At 34.1% G+C, this 21,876-nt stretch overlaps 3 protein-coding genes across 9 annotated transcripts in view; 1 reads left to right on the top strand and 2 right to left on the bottom strand.

Moving 5' to 3' along the window:
• The window catches only part of dmtn (dematin actin binding protein), a 50,212-nt gene extending 40,605 nt beyond the window's left edge, over positions 1-9,607 (bottom strand). For 2 of the 5 annotated variants that reach the window (XR_015500487.1, XM_087269637.1), the window contains exon 1: positions 4,489-4,655. The gene's annotated coding sequence lies outside the window, so the exon portion shown is untranslated. 5 annotated transcript variants of the gene reach the window in all.
• Positions 1-21,876, bottom strand: part of xpo7 (exportin 7) — a 47,077-nt gene that overhangs the window by 690 nt on the left and 24,511 nt on the right. For 2 of the 3 annotated variants that reach the window (XM_087269221.1, NM_001128230.3), the window contains 2 exon segments: positions 19,588-19,715; positions 16,931-18,717 (listed from right to left, as the gene is read on the bottom strand). In XM_087269221.1, the coding sequence (XP_087125347.1) occupies positions 18,624-18,717; positions 19,588-19,715 (222 nt within the window). In that variant the 3' untranslated portion in view covers positions 16,931-18,623. 3 annotated transcript variants of the gene reach the window in all.
• On the top strand, positions 11,319-14,072 carry pbdc1 (polysaccharide biosynthesis domain containing 1). The gene is given in 6 exon segments (NM_001002704.3): positions 11,319-11,390; positions 11,784-11,849; positions 11,945-12,004; positions 12,091-12,231; positions 12,916-13,027; positions 13,384-14,072. Coding segments are annotated over 6 exon segments (522 nt in total). The 5' UTR covers positions 11,319-11,360; the 3' UTR covers positions 13,497-14,072.

Below are 21,876 nucleotides of genomic sequence, written 5' to 3'. Positions count from 1 at the left end.
AAAAAACTTTAATAATAATAAAAAAAGTTTCTGGCATTTAAACATAAGCATAATTTTACAATTAAAATTATTGACAGAAAATAAATGAATAAATAAATACGAAAGAATAAATAAAAAAAGTATTTGTCTGATGTATTTAAGCTACATATTAGCTAAGTATTTCCCTTTTTAAGAGAACAAATGTAGTCAAAGGCTGCTGAACCTCTGTCTGAAAGGCTCTTTTGATCATCGACATTATGAATCTGTTTGGTATTTTCATTTTGTATTTATTTCTCTTTGGAGTAGAAATGTGTATATTTCTATACAAAGCATTACGCTGACTGGTCAGTTTTGTCACATGACTCGTGCCATTCTTTCAACTAGGTGCGTGCGGAAAGCGTGAGCGCAGTGCATGGACCGCTACAAATATGTGTGCATAAATTGGAAATTAAGAAGACGGGATTTGTGAACAACCCTAAGTTAATAGTAGCCTCAGCCATAGTTAAAATCATTTGTTGCAGCAGTTTTTTTTCTGTGCAGAAAAAGGCCTTTACAATTAATTAACTGTGATGAATTAAAGTACGGTTAAAAGTGAAATCGGTTAATCGTTGCATCCCTACTCTCAAAACCTTTGTTATGGCTGGACATTGCTGGAAAAACCTGCCAACACAATAATTCATTTTTATGTTGTGTGTAGGATATTTTGCTGAATTTTGCAGCAGGACAGTCTATACACACGGCTGTTTGACACTATTCTCTGCACCTACCAAGTCAGTAAAGGACCACAGACACCTGCATCGCCTAATGCGGAGGCTTTTTCCCATATGACAAGCAATATCAAATTCCATTAAAACTACACTCTTTCAGCAGGTCATACTCGCATCCAAAATCTCGTTTGTCACGGGCTGCATGCATGAAATGTTCCTCAATAAAAGTGAAAGTGCCAAACTGCAGTAAAAGTAGAACAATTTCAAATGAAACACCTGATATTACATGAAACTCCAGAGAAAAGATGGATAGCGCGATGCAATGACATTAATCAATCTATCTGCTTTCACATATAAAACAGTATCATGAAAAGAACATTCAAAAAGAATCTCATGTAAATACCTTAATCATATTATTGTCTTTTTCAGATTAAGGCAAATAACTTAATTATTGATGTCCATGTAAACGTAGTCAATGATTGAGTAAGATCATTCTGTATGGGGAGTGAATCATGCATAAAAAACTGTTATTAAATTACAAGCAAAGATAGAGCAAAGATAAAAAGTGAAATAAGTCTCACTTCTGAGGATTTTCTGAGGATTCTAACAGCATTAAGGTACAACATGTAAAATAACACTGAATCGTTTTCACTGCATAAATAATGAAATAAAATTGCTACAAAAATGCTTTAAACTCTCTCAGAGACCTTAAAACACATGCAAATGACAAACTTTCACTCCATTATGGTTCAATTCAGCAGTGACTCCACAAATCTGAACTGTGCCTCCTATAATTTTAACCCAACAATGCATAACCTGTGATGTAACTATTGCAGCTACATATATTGTAATATAAATGCTGAAACAATCAACTGTGCAGCCCTATAGCACAGATAGCATTGACTTGCATTGTATGAACCACTAAGAACCCCAGTTTCAGCTAAAAAATCATCTTTAACGCTCTTCTGAAGAAAAAAAACACCCACATCAACGCCTACATCTTGGATGGCCAGAAGGTGAATAAATAAAAATAATAAGCAACCACAGAAACAGACAGTGGACTGCTGTTACTACACTTCACAATTGTAGGAAGAGATCTTCAGATCCATCTATTCTAGTATTAGTTGCTTCTTGTCGCGGTCAAAAAACGTGCATATTACCACAAAACATGCCGATCAGCCATGCATGCACACAAACATTACCCTGTTAAAGACAGCATTAGTGTGTCAGAGCAGTATTAATGGCCTGCTTGAGGCATTACAGAAAACAGTGTGTGTTAATAAGGAAGTGAGGCTGTGCACTCATGAGATCCAGAAAATGCTCTTATCTCCACCAGAGAGACATGCGCGAGTGAGCAGAGAGGGAACATGCTTCTTATTTACTGCAAAGAAAGCATTCTGTTTGTGTCTGAAAACTAATAATCCCACTACATTTGAAGGATTTGAAGATATTTTACTGGCAAACGCTGATTATTATATGTTAAGGACATTCGAATTTTAGAAACAAATTAAGAAGGGCTACTAGATTTTTGAATCTGAACCACAATATAAATAATCACTCATAATAAATTACTAGGTTTGATATGAGACAACTACAAAATGCTATATATCAAATATTTAATTAAGTATTAAACTCCACAGTAATAGACGAAGTAATGTCTGAAGCCTGAATATCTGATAATTTTATTTTTTTCAAGTAAATTTCTGTTATTTTATGTATGTTTAGATATTTTAAAGACAGCGTTTTCTAAATAGGAAAATGTTTAACAACCCTTTAACTGCCTACTATACCAAATGGTTGACCATATTTCGACAGTGTTAAATAATAACTGTTTAAATAATGGTTTACACTACACAGCTTTAATGGTTCACAAAGAAAATCAAACAAACATAATCCTGTTGCACTACTACACTTGATTTTGGTTTTATAGTAAAATGATGTTATTACATATTTACTACATTTAATGACACTTCAAAAAATAAATGATTTAGTATTAAAAATTATCTATGTTGATTATGTTTTTAAATAATTTGGTCTTAAACTTCAAATTTTCAGATTATTCATAATATATGCAATAGTTCCGATACTTTTAGCATAAACCAGCATATCTACCATTTGGTGGAGGCTGATATTTTAGAAATTATAGAATGTGTTGAAAAACATTAGGAGTTAAGAAATGCAATCCAAATTATTATTTTTTTTTTATAGTGGAAGAGTTAAAGGGTTCAGAAAAATGACATAACGAAGCAAACAGAGCACCTTCTCATGGCATTACTGCACTGTAATATATTATATGATCAAAGATTATATGATCAGTCATGGCAGCATATGTTTTTAGTTTATTCTGACTTTTTAAATAAAAGTTAATCTTGTTCTACCTTAATTTTATAGGATATTTAAGGAGTTTTAAGTCAGGTTAACATAATATAAGCTCAGTGGACTCATAAGGTTAATTTGATTCAGCTTAAAAATTTAAGGCAACCAGGATTTGTTTTACAGTGAACACACTTCCTAACATACAGTATGGTTGAAGACAAAATGATTAGCCCTCCTGTGAAATTTCAGTTCTTTTTCATATTTCTCAAGTGATCTTTAATGGAAAAAAGATTTAAATCATACGACTCAAAGTCATTTTCCGGAGGGCCGCAGCTCTGCACAGTTTTGCTCCAACCCTATCAAAAACAGATGATCCAAATAATCGATGAGTCATGAACATCTTCATTAGTTGGATCAGCTGTGTTTGATCAGGGTTGGAGCAAAACTGTGCAGAGCAACGGCCCTCCAGGAATTGACTTTGAGATTTATGATTTAAACATAACATAACAGTTTTAATATCTCATAATAACTCATTTCTTTTGTATTTGCCATGATGGCAGTACATACAATTTTAATACTAGTATTTACCTTAGATTGCAATTTAAAGAATTAACTGGGTTAATTAAGTTAACCAGGCAAATTAGGCTAATTAGGCATGTCATTGGACAACAGTGGTTCGTTGTGTAGACAATTAATATATATATATATATATATATATATATATATATATATATATATATATATATATATATATATATAATATTATTATAATATTATATTAATATTATTATATATATTATAATATTATTATATATTATTATATATATATAATAATGACGACCTTGGCTTTTTTTTACAAAAAAATCTATCGGCACACTTCTGATTATTAATAGCAATCTGTACACATATTCATCTATTGTTAATCACTGTTCACAGCTAATACAACCTGTATATAATGTTCATAGTACATCAATCTGTAAATATTACCCTTAGTTTTTTTCTATAATTGCACTTTATAACCTATATAATACCTATTTCATGCACTTGATGCTATTGCACTCCTGTTTAGACCTAAACTGCATGTCATTGCCTTGTACTTGATAAAGTTATAATATATAATAATTTAAAATAAAGTTGAATCGAATTTAATTTAATCTAATCAAGTGCATTTCAATTAATAATCATTTGAGGATTAAAACAATAATGGTTTTGTGAAAACTGTGAAAATTAACCCATTTTGAATCTAAACTATATGAATATTAATAGTAATTTGGTTAGGGTTTTACCAAAGAAAACAAAACAAACAAGTGCTAACTGTAGTATGAAGCAACTAACATATTAAATCATACAAATATCTTGCATATCTAAAAAAACAACTTCATTAGGCCAAGCGCCAAGAATCATTTGAAAATAATGATCAATAAAACTAGAAAACAGGCAGAAATAGCCTTAAAGGAAAGTCAGAAGTCAAAATAAGCCACAATACCAGGCTTCCACCTCCAGCTCCAGCCCTGTGATGAAGAGGAAATCCTACACTGAGAGATCCAGACTTCCTGTCATCCTGCTCACGTTCTCCCCAATCCTCATCTCAGTTTCTCTCTCTGTCTACATGCTAGCCTAGTTGAGCCACCCGCTCGTCTCTCCACCCAAACTGAAACGCACTTATCTCAGCAGACCAAGAGCAGCCAACGCCCAATCACACGTCACGAAGCTCCGTCTGCTGAGACTCTCCAAGCAGCGCTGATGGAGACGGGATCCATTACCTTGCTGCTCCACTGGGAGAGAGAGAGAGTGAAGTGACAGGGATTGTGTTTCTGCATGGATACCAACAGCCTGAGGAAGCTCTTTCTTGTTGGAACAATGACTTTACTGCACATCATGATTCAGAAAACAAGACCTTTCTATCAGTCACTTCTACACGTGGTCTGAAGGCGGCCATGTTTTCTTGCGTTTTTTCCGCTTGTTGTGTTATCGGGGTCATAAGCCTGGGGGTTTAGAGGCTAGTTGGTTTAGACTACAGTGCTGTGATCATCCTGGCAAGCGCAGAGACTGACTGCTGGATTTGCTCAATCAGATTAGTGTTATATTGATTAAACCTGCAATGCTTCTCAGTTGCTGGTCTTAGCCAATCAGCTGACGGCTAACTGAATGACAGGAGGAAACCGACAGTGGCCTGCTTTATTAGAAATGGGTTATTAAATGCTAAACATTACAGCCCATTTAGGAAGTCTTACGAGAGGAAATTGTTTTAAAATTTGAACAGACTTGAACTGAGTTGAACAGACTGAGTTGAACAGACTTGCAATTTCAGAATGAAAAAGGAAAGTATACAATGAAGTTTGGAATAGTCCCAAAGCTGCAAGACCAGCCAGGAAAGAATATAGAACTGAGTAAAATAGATAGAATAGAAAATAATAAAACAAAATAGAGTAATACAATAGACAGAATAGAATCAAATAGAGTATAATAGAACAGACAGGAAAGAATATTATAAATAAAATGGAGTATAATAGAATAGACAGGCAAGAATATGATATAATAGAGTATATTAGAACCGATAGAATAGATAAAACAAAGTATGGTAGAACAGACAGGAAGGAATACATTCATTCATTCATTTTCTTTTCAGCTTAGTCCCTTTATTAATCTGGGGTCTCCACAGACGAATGAACCGCCAACTTATCCAGCATACGTTTTATGCAGCGGATGCCCTTTCAGCTGCAACCCATCTCTGGGAAACATCCTTACACATTCATTCACACACTCATACACTACAGACAATTTAGCCTACCCAATTCACCTGTACCGCATGTCTTTGGACTGTGGGAGAAACCGGAGCTCCCGGAGGAAACTCACGCGAACGTGGGGAGAACATGCACACTTGGCACAAAAACGCCAACTGACCCAGCTGAGGCTTGAACCAGCGACCTTCTTGCTGTGAAGCAACAGCACTACCTACTGCACCACTGCGTTGCCAGAAGGAATACAATAGAATAAAACAAAGTATAATAGAACAAACGAGAAAGAATAGAACATAATAAAGTATAATAGAACAGACAGAATAGAATAGAATAAAAATGAGTATAATAGAACAGACAAAAGTTCAACTAATTTATTTGTTTAACTTCAACACATATTAATTGGTTACAACCATTAGTAAATCCAGTGAATCATCTTTGAATATCTTTGAACATCTTTTTCAGTGCAGAACAGAGAAGACAGAATAGAATAGAATGGAAAAGAATACAATAAAAAAAAGTCCTGTCCTGTTCTTAGAATACTGGAATCGAATAAAAATTGGATAGGAATTAAGAGAATATGAGTAGTATAGCAGGAAACAAACCAGACAGCAAATAACAAAATCAAATTAAATAGATTAACTCTGTCCTAAACATTAAAATGAACAATACTGGAGGAATTAACAGAATATAGCAGAACATCATAGTTCAGCCTTAACTGTAAGAACAAATGGATGAGAATTGAACAGGAATATAAGAATATAAGCTACTCATGCTAGCATGAATACAATAAAAGAACACTAGAATAGAATAGAATGGAATGGAATAGAATAGAATAGAAAAGAATGGAATAGAATAGAATAGAATAGAATGGAATGGAATGGAATGGAATGGAATGGAATAGAATAGAGATGAATATGGTGGGAAAAATAAAAATAATAAAATATGGGCATCAAGGTAGCGCAGTAGGTAGCACGATCACCTCACAGCAAGAAGGTTGCTGGTTCAAGCCCCAGCTGGGTCAGTTGGCATTTCTGTGTGGAGTTTGCATGTTTTCCAAGTGTTCGCGTGAGTTTCCTCCAGGTGCTCTGGTTTCCCCCACAGTCCAAAAAACATGCGCTATAGGTGAATTAGGTTGTCTAAATTGGTTGTAATGAATGTGTGTGAATGAGTGTGTATGGGTGTTTCCTACTGATGGGTTGCAGCTGGAAGAGTATCCGCTGCGTAAAACATATGCTGGATAAGTTGGCGGTTCATTCAGCAGTGGCGATCACGGATCAATAAAGGGAATATAAGCCGAAAAAGAAAATTAATGAATAATAAAATATGACCAAATAAAATAAAAAAAACAGCAATAGATCCAGACCAGAGAGGAATAGATCTAAAACAACCAGACATGAGAGATTAGAATATAAGCAAACAGAATAGCCCTGTACTAAGAAACACAGAATAGTATATGGGAGAATACAAATAAAATGGAAGAGGCAAGACTAGATCTAAGAGGAGATGGGTATAGATTTTGACTGAAAGATCAGAATGTAATATGACAGTATAGAATATGCAAGAATAGAACAGAATAGAGTACAGTATGGCAGAATATACGTATATTCTAATATAGAGTATGGCAGAAAAAAACAAACCAGACCAGACAATAGAACAGATGTCCAGCCTGTCTTAAACTGCAAAACTGAATAGAATTCATGATGTAAACTACAATAGAACAGAATAGAGCAGAATTTAATACAAAAAAGGATGTATAACAGAATATATATTATAAAGGAATAGATCTATATAGTTCGGGCAATAGAATACAAAACAACAGAAAATAATAGAATAAATAGAACAGAAAAAGGGTGAGCCTTTTCTATTCAATTCTATTGCAATCATCCATGTCCTAAACCCCAAAATGGAATAGAATATGGTCTAAACAAGAAACAATAGAATAGAATAGAATGGAACAGAATGCAGTATGACAGAACAGATATGAAAATGAAATAAATCTATGTCAGGTAATAGAACATAATAGAATATATAGAACTTCTGCACTGATCATTTGTGCAAATCTGTTCTAAATGCTACAGTGCAGGTTTGATGTTTATAATATCAAATGGAAGTTCAGGCTGTTTCAGAGATTATTTACAGACCATCCTCACCTGTTTCAGCACAGTCTCTCTCCAGTGTTATGTGGAATATTTAATGAACACTTTACAATATTTAGATAAAGGTGGAAAATACCAGCTGGGAATCTGACATGCGGGACTGAACAATCTCTACATCTAGACAATCAGCATGAGACTCTTTTCTCTACATCTTACAGCCTTTTATCTGGTGACGTGACAGCCTTTTTACTGCCACCATCAGTGCTGTCAATTATCAGCGCGTGTTCATGTGGAAATATGACAGTCAATCACTTCTTTGATTGGTTTTGTGTGCAAGTAATCCTCTGATTAATATTTTGACAGATATAAGAATTAGAGCTGCTGATATTAGCCAAACAATGCTAATTTGCAGAAATAAAGTAAAATATAAAGCTTTGGTTAAATAATTACTGATATTTAGAGTTTACTACTACTACTACTAATTATAATATTATTAATAATTATATTAATAATATTTCTATGCCAATCAAAGCTGCTGTTATTATAAATACAAACACTGATAATTTCCCCAAAAATGTCAATATTATACAAATAAAATATATAAAAACTGGTTATAATAATTAATAATTAGTTTCAATATTATAATATTCTATATTATTAATATTCTTTACTATGTTTAAATGCTATTTTTCTAATACAGTCCACTAATAAAAATGAGCAAAGTTAATGTTAGTAAAAATCTAATAAAATGTACAAATTTACCCAATAGTAATAAAATAAGTGTTCTTCAAAGAAAAATCCTGCAGGATTGAGGTATCCTTTAAGGAAGCAGTGGTTTCCTGTTGCTTTTGACAGGAAAACACTGAAGCAGCGGGGACGCGCAGCTGTTCGGGGGCGCGTCTTTAAGTGCTTGCCATAAGACGTTGTTATTATCCTCTCCTTTGCCTTCGTTTCTTTCTCTATTTAATCCATTAATTGACTTTTCGTGACGTTAGCAGGGCACAATAAAAATATAATCCATTTATATATCAAGTAAAACGTCCATGATTGTAAATTTACAAATTAAGCTTTTAAAGTGTATTATGTTAAAAAGCAAATTCTGTGAATATTATTAAACGTATGACTCGAGTGCTGAATAATGCGTACAGGACAGTTAAAGGACAGGCCTATACAATCCACAAACCTTATTTGATGCCTCACGATTGTGTTTAAGGTTATATCAACATGGCCTAACCAAATAACATCTTTTATTTTCTAGTCGTGCCTTTAAAATCACAATCCGCCATTTCTCTCCTAATAAAACTGTAATTGTGATGTCCTCTAGAGATCGCGAGACTCATCTGTGCGTTAGAGAAGGACAAGTGAGTGATGCTGCTTCTGTAAACCACAACCTCTGCTGATGCTTACACGGCAAAATATTAACCGATACATCCATCAATACATCACACAACAGCCAAAAGATGACTGCAAATCCATGCACGTCAATAATATCAACATACTGTATGATCCTTCACAGCATCTCGGCTGAAAAATAAGAGAAACGTGTCGTGCAAATCGTACCTCAGATTAAAGGCAGCGGTTTATTCAGTCCTTTCCGTGCGGGGATGCAGGATTTCAGCGCTTCACTCTTAAACACTCATTCTGGGGCACTGCGTGGATTACTCGTTCATTTGCTAGTGCCACATTGGCTGTGTCTCAAACACCAGTGTGCTGCCTACCTAGAGACCGCAGTTTTGGGCGTCATAATCGCTGTCGGCGTCAGCTGACTGGAAACGCGCCAATAAATGCGGCGGAGAGTTTTTGAGACGCGTCCATTGTGGAGGAAATGTGCGCCTGAAGCGGCTTTCAACAGTAAACGCTGATGTACTGAGAAACGCAGCCCTGCCGTCAAACGCACTCCCTCTGAAAAGTGCATCCAATAACTGAAATTGATTCACATTTTTAATGACAGAGTTATAACACTAATGAGAGCGACTGAGCGGAGTCTCATGAATGAAACCCTTCTAACACAAGAGATGTAGCTTGACTTTAAATACCGATGAGATTACGTGAATTGTTTAATGTGTGGTTTAGTTGAAAACAATTTTGTTTTCCATGCTAATGTTTGTTTAAAACCCACCAAAAATGCTAATTTTAGGCTATAGTACAGTCAATGTTTTTATTTCACATTTATTTGTAAACCTAGTGTGTATTAAAAAGGGTTTCACTTCTTGTTCTTGCTTTAATAATCAAATTATAATCATATTACGTTTTAATCAACCGTGGCCTTTCTTATGTAGACAGAGAATGCTAATGAAATTCTATGAAAGGGGCGCATTTTATGGCAGGGGTGTGTTTTTCGACATAGATTACCAGTAAACCAAACCAACTAGGCTACCCTAGATGGGACTGTCCTGTATTGGGCATTTATTTCTCTTTGGATGTGAACAGCGTGCATTATTATTTATGATTTTATAGGCATAGATATTTTAAAATGAACCCTCTTTCTGTGTTTGTTTTACATTGTTTAGACTTTGTCTTGTATTGTTTGCATTTAAACTTATTTTCTGGAAAACAACAACTTGAGTTTAAGATCAAGATACAATTTCTTAGCCTGACAATAAAAAAATAAAAAAATAAAAAAAGAGATGTACTAGTAATAACAAAGTGAATCTTGCTGTAAAGAAGATGCAACTAAATAGAATAGGACTGGACAAGAATGAATACGACATGGAAAGAAAAAGATGTAGCCAATACCAGACAGAATAAAATAAAATACAAAATTTCACAAAAACCTAGCAGATTAGACTAGAAAAGAATTGGACAGAAGAAATATGACAGTTGCCTGCAAGGGGTATCTTGGCCAGACAGGAAAGAATAGAATAGAACATAGAAAAGAGTAGAATATATTAGAACATAGAAAAGAATTGAATAGAACATAGAATACAGCAAATGCCATACAGTAAATGAACAGAGATAGCTAAATAACTCAATAAATAAGTCGATGAGAATAGAAGAATAGAATAGTCCTGTCCTCGAATAGAATGTAGCAGGAACAAATCTAGTAAATGACTGAATAGAACAGTTTAAGAGAATTCATCAAGAAAAAAACAACATAAAACATCTGGTGCAGAGTAAATTTGATTTTACGTGGCTTATTCACTAGATGGTATGCTGTATAGATACAATATAGGCTCATTAGAACAAACGTGAGATCTTATTGTTGGAAAGTTACCGTTAGGCCTGACACATGACTGTAAACAAAAAAATGAGACTTTCACAAAACTTGATAGCTGTACCTGACCACTAGAGGGCGCAAGGACACCATTTATTGTATTGTGTGCCTTCTTGTGTTCATGGTTTTATTATATAACGCCATATAAATACACTTTATTTCTTAAAGTCTTTTCGTTCTTTTTTATTTCCATGCCTTTCAGCTGATCTAAACAGCAAACCGAAAGAAAGCAAAACAAGACGTATTTAAATCATGTGACCTGTCGTCATGACGTGTTCGTAGCTCATCCGGGTCAAAAGTCGTCAGCATGGACACGGGAGATGTGCTCGCATCTCTGGTAAATAACGATTTATTTTAACTTATCAACAAACACAAAACACTGCAGAATAACGCGACAGGAGTACTTATTTAAATGTTTTCAGCGCACACACATTCATAGCTGTCTAGAGTCCAAATGGCTACATGTCAATCTAAGTTAGCTTGCATGCTAACAAGCATGTTTTGAGCGAATGGCAAAATAACGAAATTAATACGGAATACGAGTGAATATCGCTAATTATTGACATTTATCCAAAGATAAAAGTGCTCATATTAGTCTTTAAAGTGCTTGACATCGTAATGTAAACCGTCCTGTCGTTGTTTTTCCTCCAATGCAATGGTTTTGCGCATTACTGTACGTTACTGTAGTGTTTAATTCTCCACTGAATGTAATATTTCTTTTAATAAACAGGGTGTAGAGGGAGCCACCGCGGCTGCGCATGCGCTCTCTCTTCCAGCTGAGGCCTATGGAAATGATGTGAGTTGGGATGTTTTGATATTTGCATGTTTTTATATACACACACTTTTTTTTTTTAATCACCTTAAAATGCCATCTTTTTTCTCATCTTTCAGGCCCAGTTGGAGGTAATGTGGGCTATGAAAGCCTACAATCATGCTGAAGTTTACTTCAATGTAAGTGAACAAAATGCCACAACCTGTCCTGTTTTGATTGCTTCAGTATATATTGTTTAGTTTACCTGTGGATTGTTTTTCTACAGCTTATTTCATCAGTTGATCCTAAATTTCTAAAACTAACTAAATCGGACGAGGAGATTTATACTAAATTTCGGGAAGCTTTTCCTGACCTCAATATTCAACTATTGGACCCGGAGCTGCTGAAGTCAGCAGAGGCTAAAGAGGTCTGTAGTATCACTCGCATGCATTTGGAGGTCAATAATTCTTATATGGGGCATTCTACCAGAAACGTACATTATTTGTCCCTGAAATAAAAACAAATACAGTGAATAAAAAGTATTTCATTTCTAAAGTTTCTAATATGGAATGGTTGCTGATTTCTGCGAGTTGTTTTGTGGAGGAATATGTCTTTCATTTGGTTCTCAGATTTTTCTTTCTTTAATAAAAACACTTCATACAAACACTGTCATTGTCCTTAGCTCAATTGAACCTACAGCTTTAATAGTTTTGTTATGCTAAAAATTGCAATTTAGAAATAAAATTCTTCAGAAATAGCAAGTTTAAGTTATTATTCACATCAATTGATTAAAAACATGAAATTATAAATAAATTCTATTTTACAATTGTCCTCATGTTTCTGTCAGTCCTGTCACATTTGCATTAATTTTAACAAAAAGCATGCAATACCCCTTCAAGGCTAAGACTTGAAGGTGACAAATTTGACGAAGAAGCCGACAGTGATCGGGGATGCATTCTATCATTGCATTGATTGATTTATTTTAAGGATGACAAGCTTGAGTCAGGCCCTGTCACATTTTATATAAGTGAAAATTTACGTTTCTGGTATATAGTCCCATATATGGTTAGGTTCTTATGGCTTAAGCTCTCTTTAATTGATTTTTTTCCAGAACTGGAGGCCCTTTTGTAACCAGTTTGAAGGTATTGTTGAGGACTTCAACTATGGTACACTACTACGTCTAGACTGTCAAAAGGACTACACTGAAGAGAACACAATATTTGGTATGTGATGTCAAATGTGCTGGATAAAATTAATATGACATTTATGATCACACTCACTAGAAGATATAGTAGAAAATGGCACTCTTGTTTGCGTGATTATTCAAGTCTTATATCTAACTAAAAGCAAAAACCCACACAGGGATATCACCTGAATTATAGGGTTATTCAAATACATTTCTTCACCCTGTGAATGCTTTGCTAAGTGAGTGACATGCTTGAAAATGTCTGCATGACCATTGTTAAAACAATCATTTGGATGTGATGGTAGACAAAAGACATTTCACAGCAGCTTCAAAGTTGGCCATATAGCTGAATTGGGAACCCTTAATAAATATTTTGCACTGTTTTCATTTCAGCAACCAGAATCCAGTTTTACGCCATTGAGATTGCCAGAAACAGAGAAGGCTACAATGACATTGTGCACAAAGCCAATTCAAAAACCAAACAACTGAAAAAAGACAAGAGTTAATCATGACTGCATGATCTTTAAAGTGGCCTTCTAGGTGTTGAGGAGACTTTCAACACATCACGTTCAACAATGGAGGAATACCTTTATAAATTCCTGAGATGAAAAGCTTAGATGTTTTTCTGTGTAATTGTATTTAAAATGGGCTTTTCAGTTGTATTCAAGAGTTGGATAGTGGATAATTTAAGTGAATTTTCCACTAATGTCTGGCACCATTTTGTTTTTGTAATAAATACAGTTTTTCCCCTCTTAAAAATGAAATGGCTTGTTTGGTTAACTCAACATAACTGCATTTGCAAACAATGTTTTTCCAACTACGACAAGATATCAGTGTTTCCTCTAGGGGTTTTCCAGCTGTGGCGGCAGGACTTTTTTTTACGGAGATCTTCCAATTACCAGTGGCATTATTTCAATGACAAATGTTGTGAGCGCAGTATTACAACTTGAGATCATTCTTGCAATACGAGCTTGCGTGCTGATTTTCTCTGTTCATGCACAAAACTTCTTGCACGCCCTCAAATAAATGCTGCTTAAGCAGATTTTCTTGTGTGCTCTCAAATAAACCCTACTTTAGCGCATGTTACGAGTGTCTCCGACATTTATTAAATTTGCTAGGAATATTTCAGAATGTTTCCATTAGACCTCCAGTACGGCATTGATGTGTCCTGAAGTAAAGTGAAACGGCTATAAACTCCAGCAGGCTAAAGTCACTGTATGCAGAACCATAAACCTTTATCTATAAATAAAGTATAATTATGGAAACTGAAAGCTGTGTCATGCTTGCTGGCCTCATGCATCAGTCAGTCAGCATGTAACCTTAACACTAGAACCACCATGGGGTCAATTTTACCCTTCATCACTGTTATTCAAATGTACATCACAGACCTTTATTAAAACATTCAAGCCTTCCAGTTAGTGACTTTTACTAAAATTGCCTAATTTACAACTCCCAGATATTGATTCAAGTTGTTTAAATAAAAATAGATTAAAAAGTTGGACATTTATACCTATAAACGCCAGTGGGAGTCAAATTTACCCACTATAAAAAATGATTGTATTTATGCGCCAATGATTTTTCTTTTCAGTTTCACTCACTGAATTAGTGGTTATAATAAATGAGGTCACAATGACTAAAAGAAGGCGATTTGTAGAGCTATTAAAAACACAAAATGCAACGAATGATGGGAGATTCTGGAGAAATAAGTTCTGCATCAGTGTATGATGGCTCAAATTGAGATATTTTAACCTACTCATAACCTACTTCTAAAATAATCTTTTATCCTGAAATATGTCATGAGTCAAGACACTTGTTAACAGTGGTGAAAACCAGTTGAATATTATAAATAAATATATATATATATATATATATATATATATATATATATATATATATATATATATATATATATATATATATATATATATATATATATATATAAATAAATAAATATATATATATATATAAATAAATAATTTTTTATATTTATTTATTTATTTATATATATATTTATTTATATATATTTTTATATATATATATATTTATTTATATATATATATATAAATAAATATATATATAAATAAATATATATATATATATAAATAAATATATATATATATATATAAATATATATATATATATATATATATATATATATATATATATATATATATATATATATAAATATATATATATATATATAAATATATATAAATAAATATATATATATATATAAAAATATATATAAATAAATATATATATATATATAAAAATATATATAAATAAATATATATATAAATAAATATATATATATATATATATATATATATATATATATATATATATATATATATATATATAAATATATAAAAAAAAAAAAAAATATATATATATATATATATATATATATATATATATATATATATATATATATATATATATATATATATATTAGCAATTTATAAACAAAATTGGACCGCACTGGCAGTTTTAGGTATACAGCGACCTCCGTTGGTTTTACAAAAAACAAAAAGTGCACAGCACTACGATTACAGAAAAGTTGGCTCTGTTATAACACTTACATTAAACCATTTTGGTATGATTGTAACCCTCGTTAAAAAAACAACAACTGAAGGTTTCAAATGGGAAGCTATAATGTAGCCGCGGTGGGAATGAATTTGGTGTGGCGCCCTGCCATGGAAGAATGAATATAGCGGAGACCATGGATATATACCAAAAACGTTTAAAGAGCCTTTTTTAGGTTACATGCTACATTGAACTGCTCAAAGTGAGTTGGTGAGAAACACATAGTCTTCACACTTGATCACAGTTTTGGAGAGGTTTGGAGACATTTCATTTTTCATCAGGTAAACAATCATTGTTATTTAACAACAGTGCACACTATTGAGCGTGCAATACTTTTGCTTTTAACAGCCTTCTTTTCAATCATGTCAAAAATAAAATAGTCCTCCTTTTTAAAGTCTCTTGACTTGATTTTCCCTATAGCATCCAATGATCCTTATGAAATGCATAAACTGACAATGCATCTTAAATGCAACGCTAGTTTGAACTAGTGTTCTTCAACTTAGTTTACAGTCAGAAGGTGTTCACACTTTGTTTTGGCTTGTTTGGTGCAGACCAAAATGGAAAAAAAATTTTCATTTAGTTCTGGTAAAAAAAATGCTCTGTGAAGATTGTGTCAAGATCTTCACGTGGTGCTTTTAAGTCTCATCTAAAAAAATCACCTTCTGTCTCTTGCCTTTGATTGTTTTATATATTTTGCTCAATTTTTATATATAGGTTTAGATTTTGTATGCTGGTCGTTTTGTAAAGCACTTTGGTCAACATCTGTTGTTTTTAAATGTGCTCTATAAATAAAGCAAACAAACAAACAATTCTTTGAGATGTTGAGAACTGAGAAGCTTATCTAACGTGCAAAGAACAGCAAAGAGTAAAAACAGCAAAAACATTTCCGTCATCTTTTCGGTTCACACAGGTTTTGATGGCATCATTCACACTTGCAGTGTGTTTCCACTGGCACATTGTGAATGCAGCAGAGCATTTTCAGTTAATTCATTCAGAGGATGGTCAATGCTCATGCAGTGCATTATACTTAACTTCAATAGGAATCAATTGAAAATGCTCACTCTGAAGCCTCACAACATGCCAGTGGAAAGGTACCATTATTCTCTGAATCACACTTTAAAAAGCAATCACACCAGTTTAACCTGAACCAAACCTCCCAAGAGTACTAGAACACAGATACTGCCATCATCTGTGCACAAAATATTCCAGTATTTAATATATCACTGTTTTATGGTATACATACCTCAATAAGGCATATAATGTAGCTTGATGGATTATTTTTTGATTTCATGTTACTTTCAACCTTATTTGTCCACGATGTGGGACTGTCGATCACAAAAAGTGCACATACTAGTACAAACCAATGATGTTTATTTTGCAGTCACAATGCTTACACTATATGTAGCAGACATCCAAACAAACAATCAAACAGTTCAACCAGCTACCTTATCACTCAATGGACCCAACACACAGTCGCCAAAAAAACACATTCACATCAGGGAACCAAGAAAGAAAAGTGAACATCCATGAGTGTTGGACAAGGTTAAGAGATGAGCTAGTTCTTCACAAACAGTTAGCAGCAACATCTGTTGAGTAGCACAAGTTGCTAATATACTCCATTCGGCCTCTGTTTAAATCTACCATATTCTGATGCTGTTCGTTATTGAAAATAAAACTGAATTCCAAGGGGAGAACGGAAAACAAATAGGGTTAAAGCTAGAGACAACTGTTGAGAATGATCCTGTCGATGACTTGAGTACCAGGGCCTTTAGATTTTATTTTTTAAAGGACACGGCTACATTCTAGAGGCTTCACTACCGAATGACACCAGATCAACAATAAAGCCACGAGAGACTGGAAGCCTGTGAGATCAAAAAGCAAGGGAAAACAGTTTGACGAAAGCTCAGAGAGCAACTTCACCACAACCAAGTCACTTTATCTAATCAAATCCACAGACAACATGATCAAACCCTTCAGGAGACAAAAGGAGGGGGGAGGGGGTTGTTTTCTCCTTTAACGGAGCTCTCGGAATGAATTTTACACAAGGATGGGTCAAACTAAGGACATCCTCAGTGATGGAGGTGGTGGAAATGTCAAGATGACCATAAAGGCGAAGGTTGACAAAAACTTTATCATGCCCAAGACTTGAGGGAAATGGCGTCTTGAAGACGCTAACACCAGGGGTTTCGTGTATTTACAAAGCTCCCGTTTATGTTCTGGAGTCAATTCTAGGAGAAGAACGGGGAAAATAATAAATGTACAACTTGTGATCCTATTTTCGACTTCTCATCCCATCCCATCAGTGGACAGGTGTTAATCCCAGCACTCACGCCACAATCCCACATCACCAGCGGATATAAAGGACTCTCTCCAAACAGACAAACCCACACTTCAGCACAGTTGCACTAACTTACTAGACTGTAAAAAGTTTTCAATCACACTCATTATTTTGTCTTAAATCGTAATCATTATAAACATTGTTGAAAATGTTATGAAAAAAATGTACACTTTTTTTTTCCTTATGTGTTTCTATACAAGGCAGGCAAAAGCAGAGCACTATGTATACCAGCTCATCCTAACCCTTCCTCCCACAGACATGCTCTCAAACACACTTGCACTCTCACACACACACTCACATACAAACACAGGCGCCCACTTCGTCCCTCGGAGCGGTTTGGGTGTGTTGCCCATTCTATAGAGTCCACACTGGTGCGGTCCCACACCCCAAACCCATTCCCCAGCCGTACCCTATTCTCTCTCTTTGGACTTCAAGCCCCAAATGACAAGAGAATGGTCAAGGAGAATGACCTCTAGAAACTGGCTTTAAAATATGTATATATTTATATGTGTATATATATATTTATATATATATATATAAAAAAGGGATGGGGAGGTGTGAGGGGAGAGAGGTAATCGGGTTTTTAGGGACTGGGGAGCGGGAGGTGCAGGCTTGCGCAGCGGTGCTCCCCCAGCAGCCGGGCTGGGGGCGGGTGGGAGTTGGGGGAGGGGCCGGGCCACACGGGCGGAGCCTGGTGCTCTATGGAATGTCAGCTCATCATGTCGTTGCTGTTTACCCCGTATGTGGAATTCTTCATGGAGTCATTGACTTCTCTTCTAAATACTGAAAGATTCTGTGTAAACCTGTGAAAGAGAGTCAGAAAAAATGAGTTTGAGGATGAAGTTAAAAACGTGCTAAAATTATCACTCACTAAGGGGCAAATGAAAATAAAAAAAAACAATTGGTGAGTATATTGGCAGATGCCTGTTAGGTTTATTTAATAAATGCTAGTACTGCTTGTAAAATCTTAGTTTGAGTTTAGTAAAGATATGTTATGTGATGTACATCAAGCCAACAAAAGGCCGTTCTAGGGGGTTGTTAAAACTTGTAATATAGGATTATGCAGAGGCTAATATTAATCAGAAGATGAGTGTACATAACTCATTTCTAATAACTTTTATGTCTTTCCATTGGTGACAATTAGTGCTTAATATTTTACTGGTTATTTTGCAAGATAGTATTCAGATTAAAGAGTAATTTAAAAACTTAACTAGGTTATGTTAACTTGGAAAGTTAGAATAATTAGTTGAGTTATTGTAAAACTAGTTTGTTCTGTAAACAGTCAAAATACACAGTAAATATTTCCTAAGGAGGCTAATAAAACCGAACTTAAAATTGTTTAAAAATAAATTAATCTGCTTTTATTCAAGACAAACAAGAAATAAGACTTATTATGACAGAATAATTCATTTTGTTTTATAGGAAATACTGTGAAAATTTTGCTTGGTTTGTTAGAGATCACTTAAGAAACATTATTTTTATTTAATAGGAGGGCAAAAAAAAATAAAATAAAAAGACTTCAACTGGTTTTCAGGTGCAAAAATTTGCCTTGATGTACTAGAATTTTAAAAATGTGTTATTAAAGTTACTTTTAAAAAAAAAACATGTTAATACTAGGTGGAAACAGGTACTTAAAGTCAAAGCAGGTTTGAACTCTGATTAAATTACTTTACCTGTCTCTGTTTTTGGTGAGCAAGTTTCGCTCTATGCCCTCCATGAGATTTTCAAAGCATAAATGCATGGCTTGCTGCTTTTCTGGCGGCTGGCTGTTCACAATGCTGTTCCTCAAATCTGCAAAATACTGCAAACAAAAGGCTTCATCAAAAATAATGCAGCATCGCTCATTAATAAAGAATGCACTTTCAATTGAACAGACAAAAATGAATTGAATCTTCACATATCAAACATACACACGTCATTTAAAAGTTTGTAGCGTTTTTAACTATTATTTATCAAAGAATGCAGCAAATGAAGGCTGTGGTTTGAAACATTCTATCAAAGAAACACAAAAAGTTTGTTTCTATTAAAAAATATACAGAAGATAAAACTGCACAAATCAGCATATGAAAATGACTTGTGAAGGATCACGGGGTACTGGAGTCATTTGAAAAAAGAAAAGTAAGAATTTGAAGCTGTGTTTGAAAGTACTGCAAGTTTTACTGTATTTTTGTTCAAATAAATGAGCACAGACTTCTAGCAGCATCATTTATATTTTTTTAAATATACAATCTACTACAGCAGTGGTTCCCAACATGTTTTGCCCAAGACCCCCTTTTCCCCTCGAAAATATTGTGAGGCCCTGCTCAACATTTATTGATATCATCCCTTGTATAAGTTTGCAGTAAAGATGTTGTTTTCAAACAAATAGTATGATTATTACTACAGTATATCTAGATAAGTTTGTGGACAAATAATAGCCTAATGTAAAAGCTAAACATAAGTAGACAACTTGTAACTGAAAAATGTAAGCCTCTGGCCTTTAAATTGGATCTATTAGTTTTTTTTTTTTTTTAAGTTTCTTGTCAGTAGCTGTGACGTCCCTGATCTCATTTTGGGTTAGGGTCAATTCCTTTGCCTTGCACTCAAACATGCTCTGAGCTTGCTGCGGTATTGGGGATGAGTCGTCTGCAAATGTCTTATTAATTTGGATGGCTTCAAGCATTCGTTTAGCAAGAACTTTGTTGCAGATAATACACAGATGGCTGGGTCAGACACTCTTTGTTTCCAGAAAATGGAATAAAACTATGGTTCAGGTAACTATCTTGTTATTTCTTGCATTTTGTGTTTCCAGTATTGCTTCCAGTATTAGCTGCTGAAGGTGAATCAGTGAGACGAATTACAAATTAGTCCATTTTTCAGTAAGCCAGGGGATAAAAGGAACTAAGGTAACATGATCATTCTAATTGTTCTCATACATAACATCCTGCCTCTTTTTTGAACAGACCACTTAGCAGAAAACACCATTAATGATAAACACGCTGTCTTTTTGTAAGAGGCAGCAATGTCAAAAAAATAAATAAATAAATAAATAAAATAAAATAAATAAAAACTCATACCAGACTACTAAAAACATGATGGAGATGTTTTGTATTTACTATTAAAAGTCTGATCTGATGTAAAAATACACATACATTCTGTGTATAATATAGTGTCAAAATCATGCCAATTAAGTTCCTTTTAAAAGACAAATAATAGTAAATTTTGGTCATTTGTTATGATTAACAAAAAAAGCTAGTTATTTTTAAACTTTTAAATACCTCAAACAGAAACATTTCTAGCATAAATATTTTGTCGTAAAGAAATAAAAAAGTTTCACCTTTGCTAAAAGTATAAGTAGTATAAGTTTCACTTCACGATGCAGCTAAATAAGAAGTCGGTTAGCATTGTCATCTGTCATGCATCAATCTAATTCTAAATACTTGATAGTTATTGAGTAAATTTAGTCGAGGAGCAAAGATAAATAATTTCTACTTTAATGGTGAAAAGATCGCGATTGTATACAGTCTGAGCACACACGCAATGATGAGAGGACTTGTAGTTCATTTAAAAAAGCTTATTCAAGGGCTCGCATGGCCAGTTTTAATGTACATGACTGCGCTCTCATGTTAAAATAAAGCACTCGGGACATTTGCAGAAATAAGTAATTACGCAAAACCTGCATTCCCGCACCGACATTCAGACTAACTGTATTTAGAAGTGACAGGTCAGAGGCGAGTCAACTCGCCGTCGGAGAGAATAGGGCGAAACGTGTGTAGATCGTCGAAAGGCAGAAAGTATGTCCGCGGTTTAATTACTCTTACTAATAACATTGACATCTCTATAGTGAAATAAGTGTCTATAGTATTTTTCAGTTGTTTTTTTCTGCCACTGTAACACAAAGGCCTTTGTCCCAAACTAGACAAGGTCGACTGTGATTGGCCACTTTTCATACCAGTCAAATCACCACTTGGGAATCATTATAT

The sequence above is a fragment of the Danio rerio genome, chromosome 10 (genome assembly GCF_052040795.2).
Source record: "Danio rerio strain M-AB ecotype USA chromosome 10, GRCz13ab, whole genome shotgun sequence".
Lineage (NCBI taxonomy): Eukaryota > Metazoa > Chordata > Actinopteri > Cypriniformes > Danionidae > Danio > Danio rerio.
Note: the sequence above shows the minus strand (reverse complement) of the source record. Positions and strands in the feature narration are given on the sequence as shown.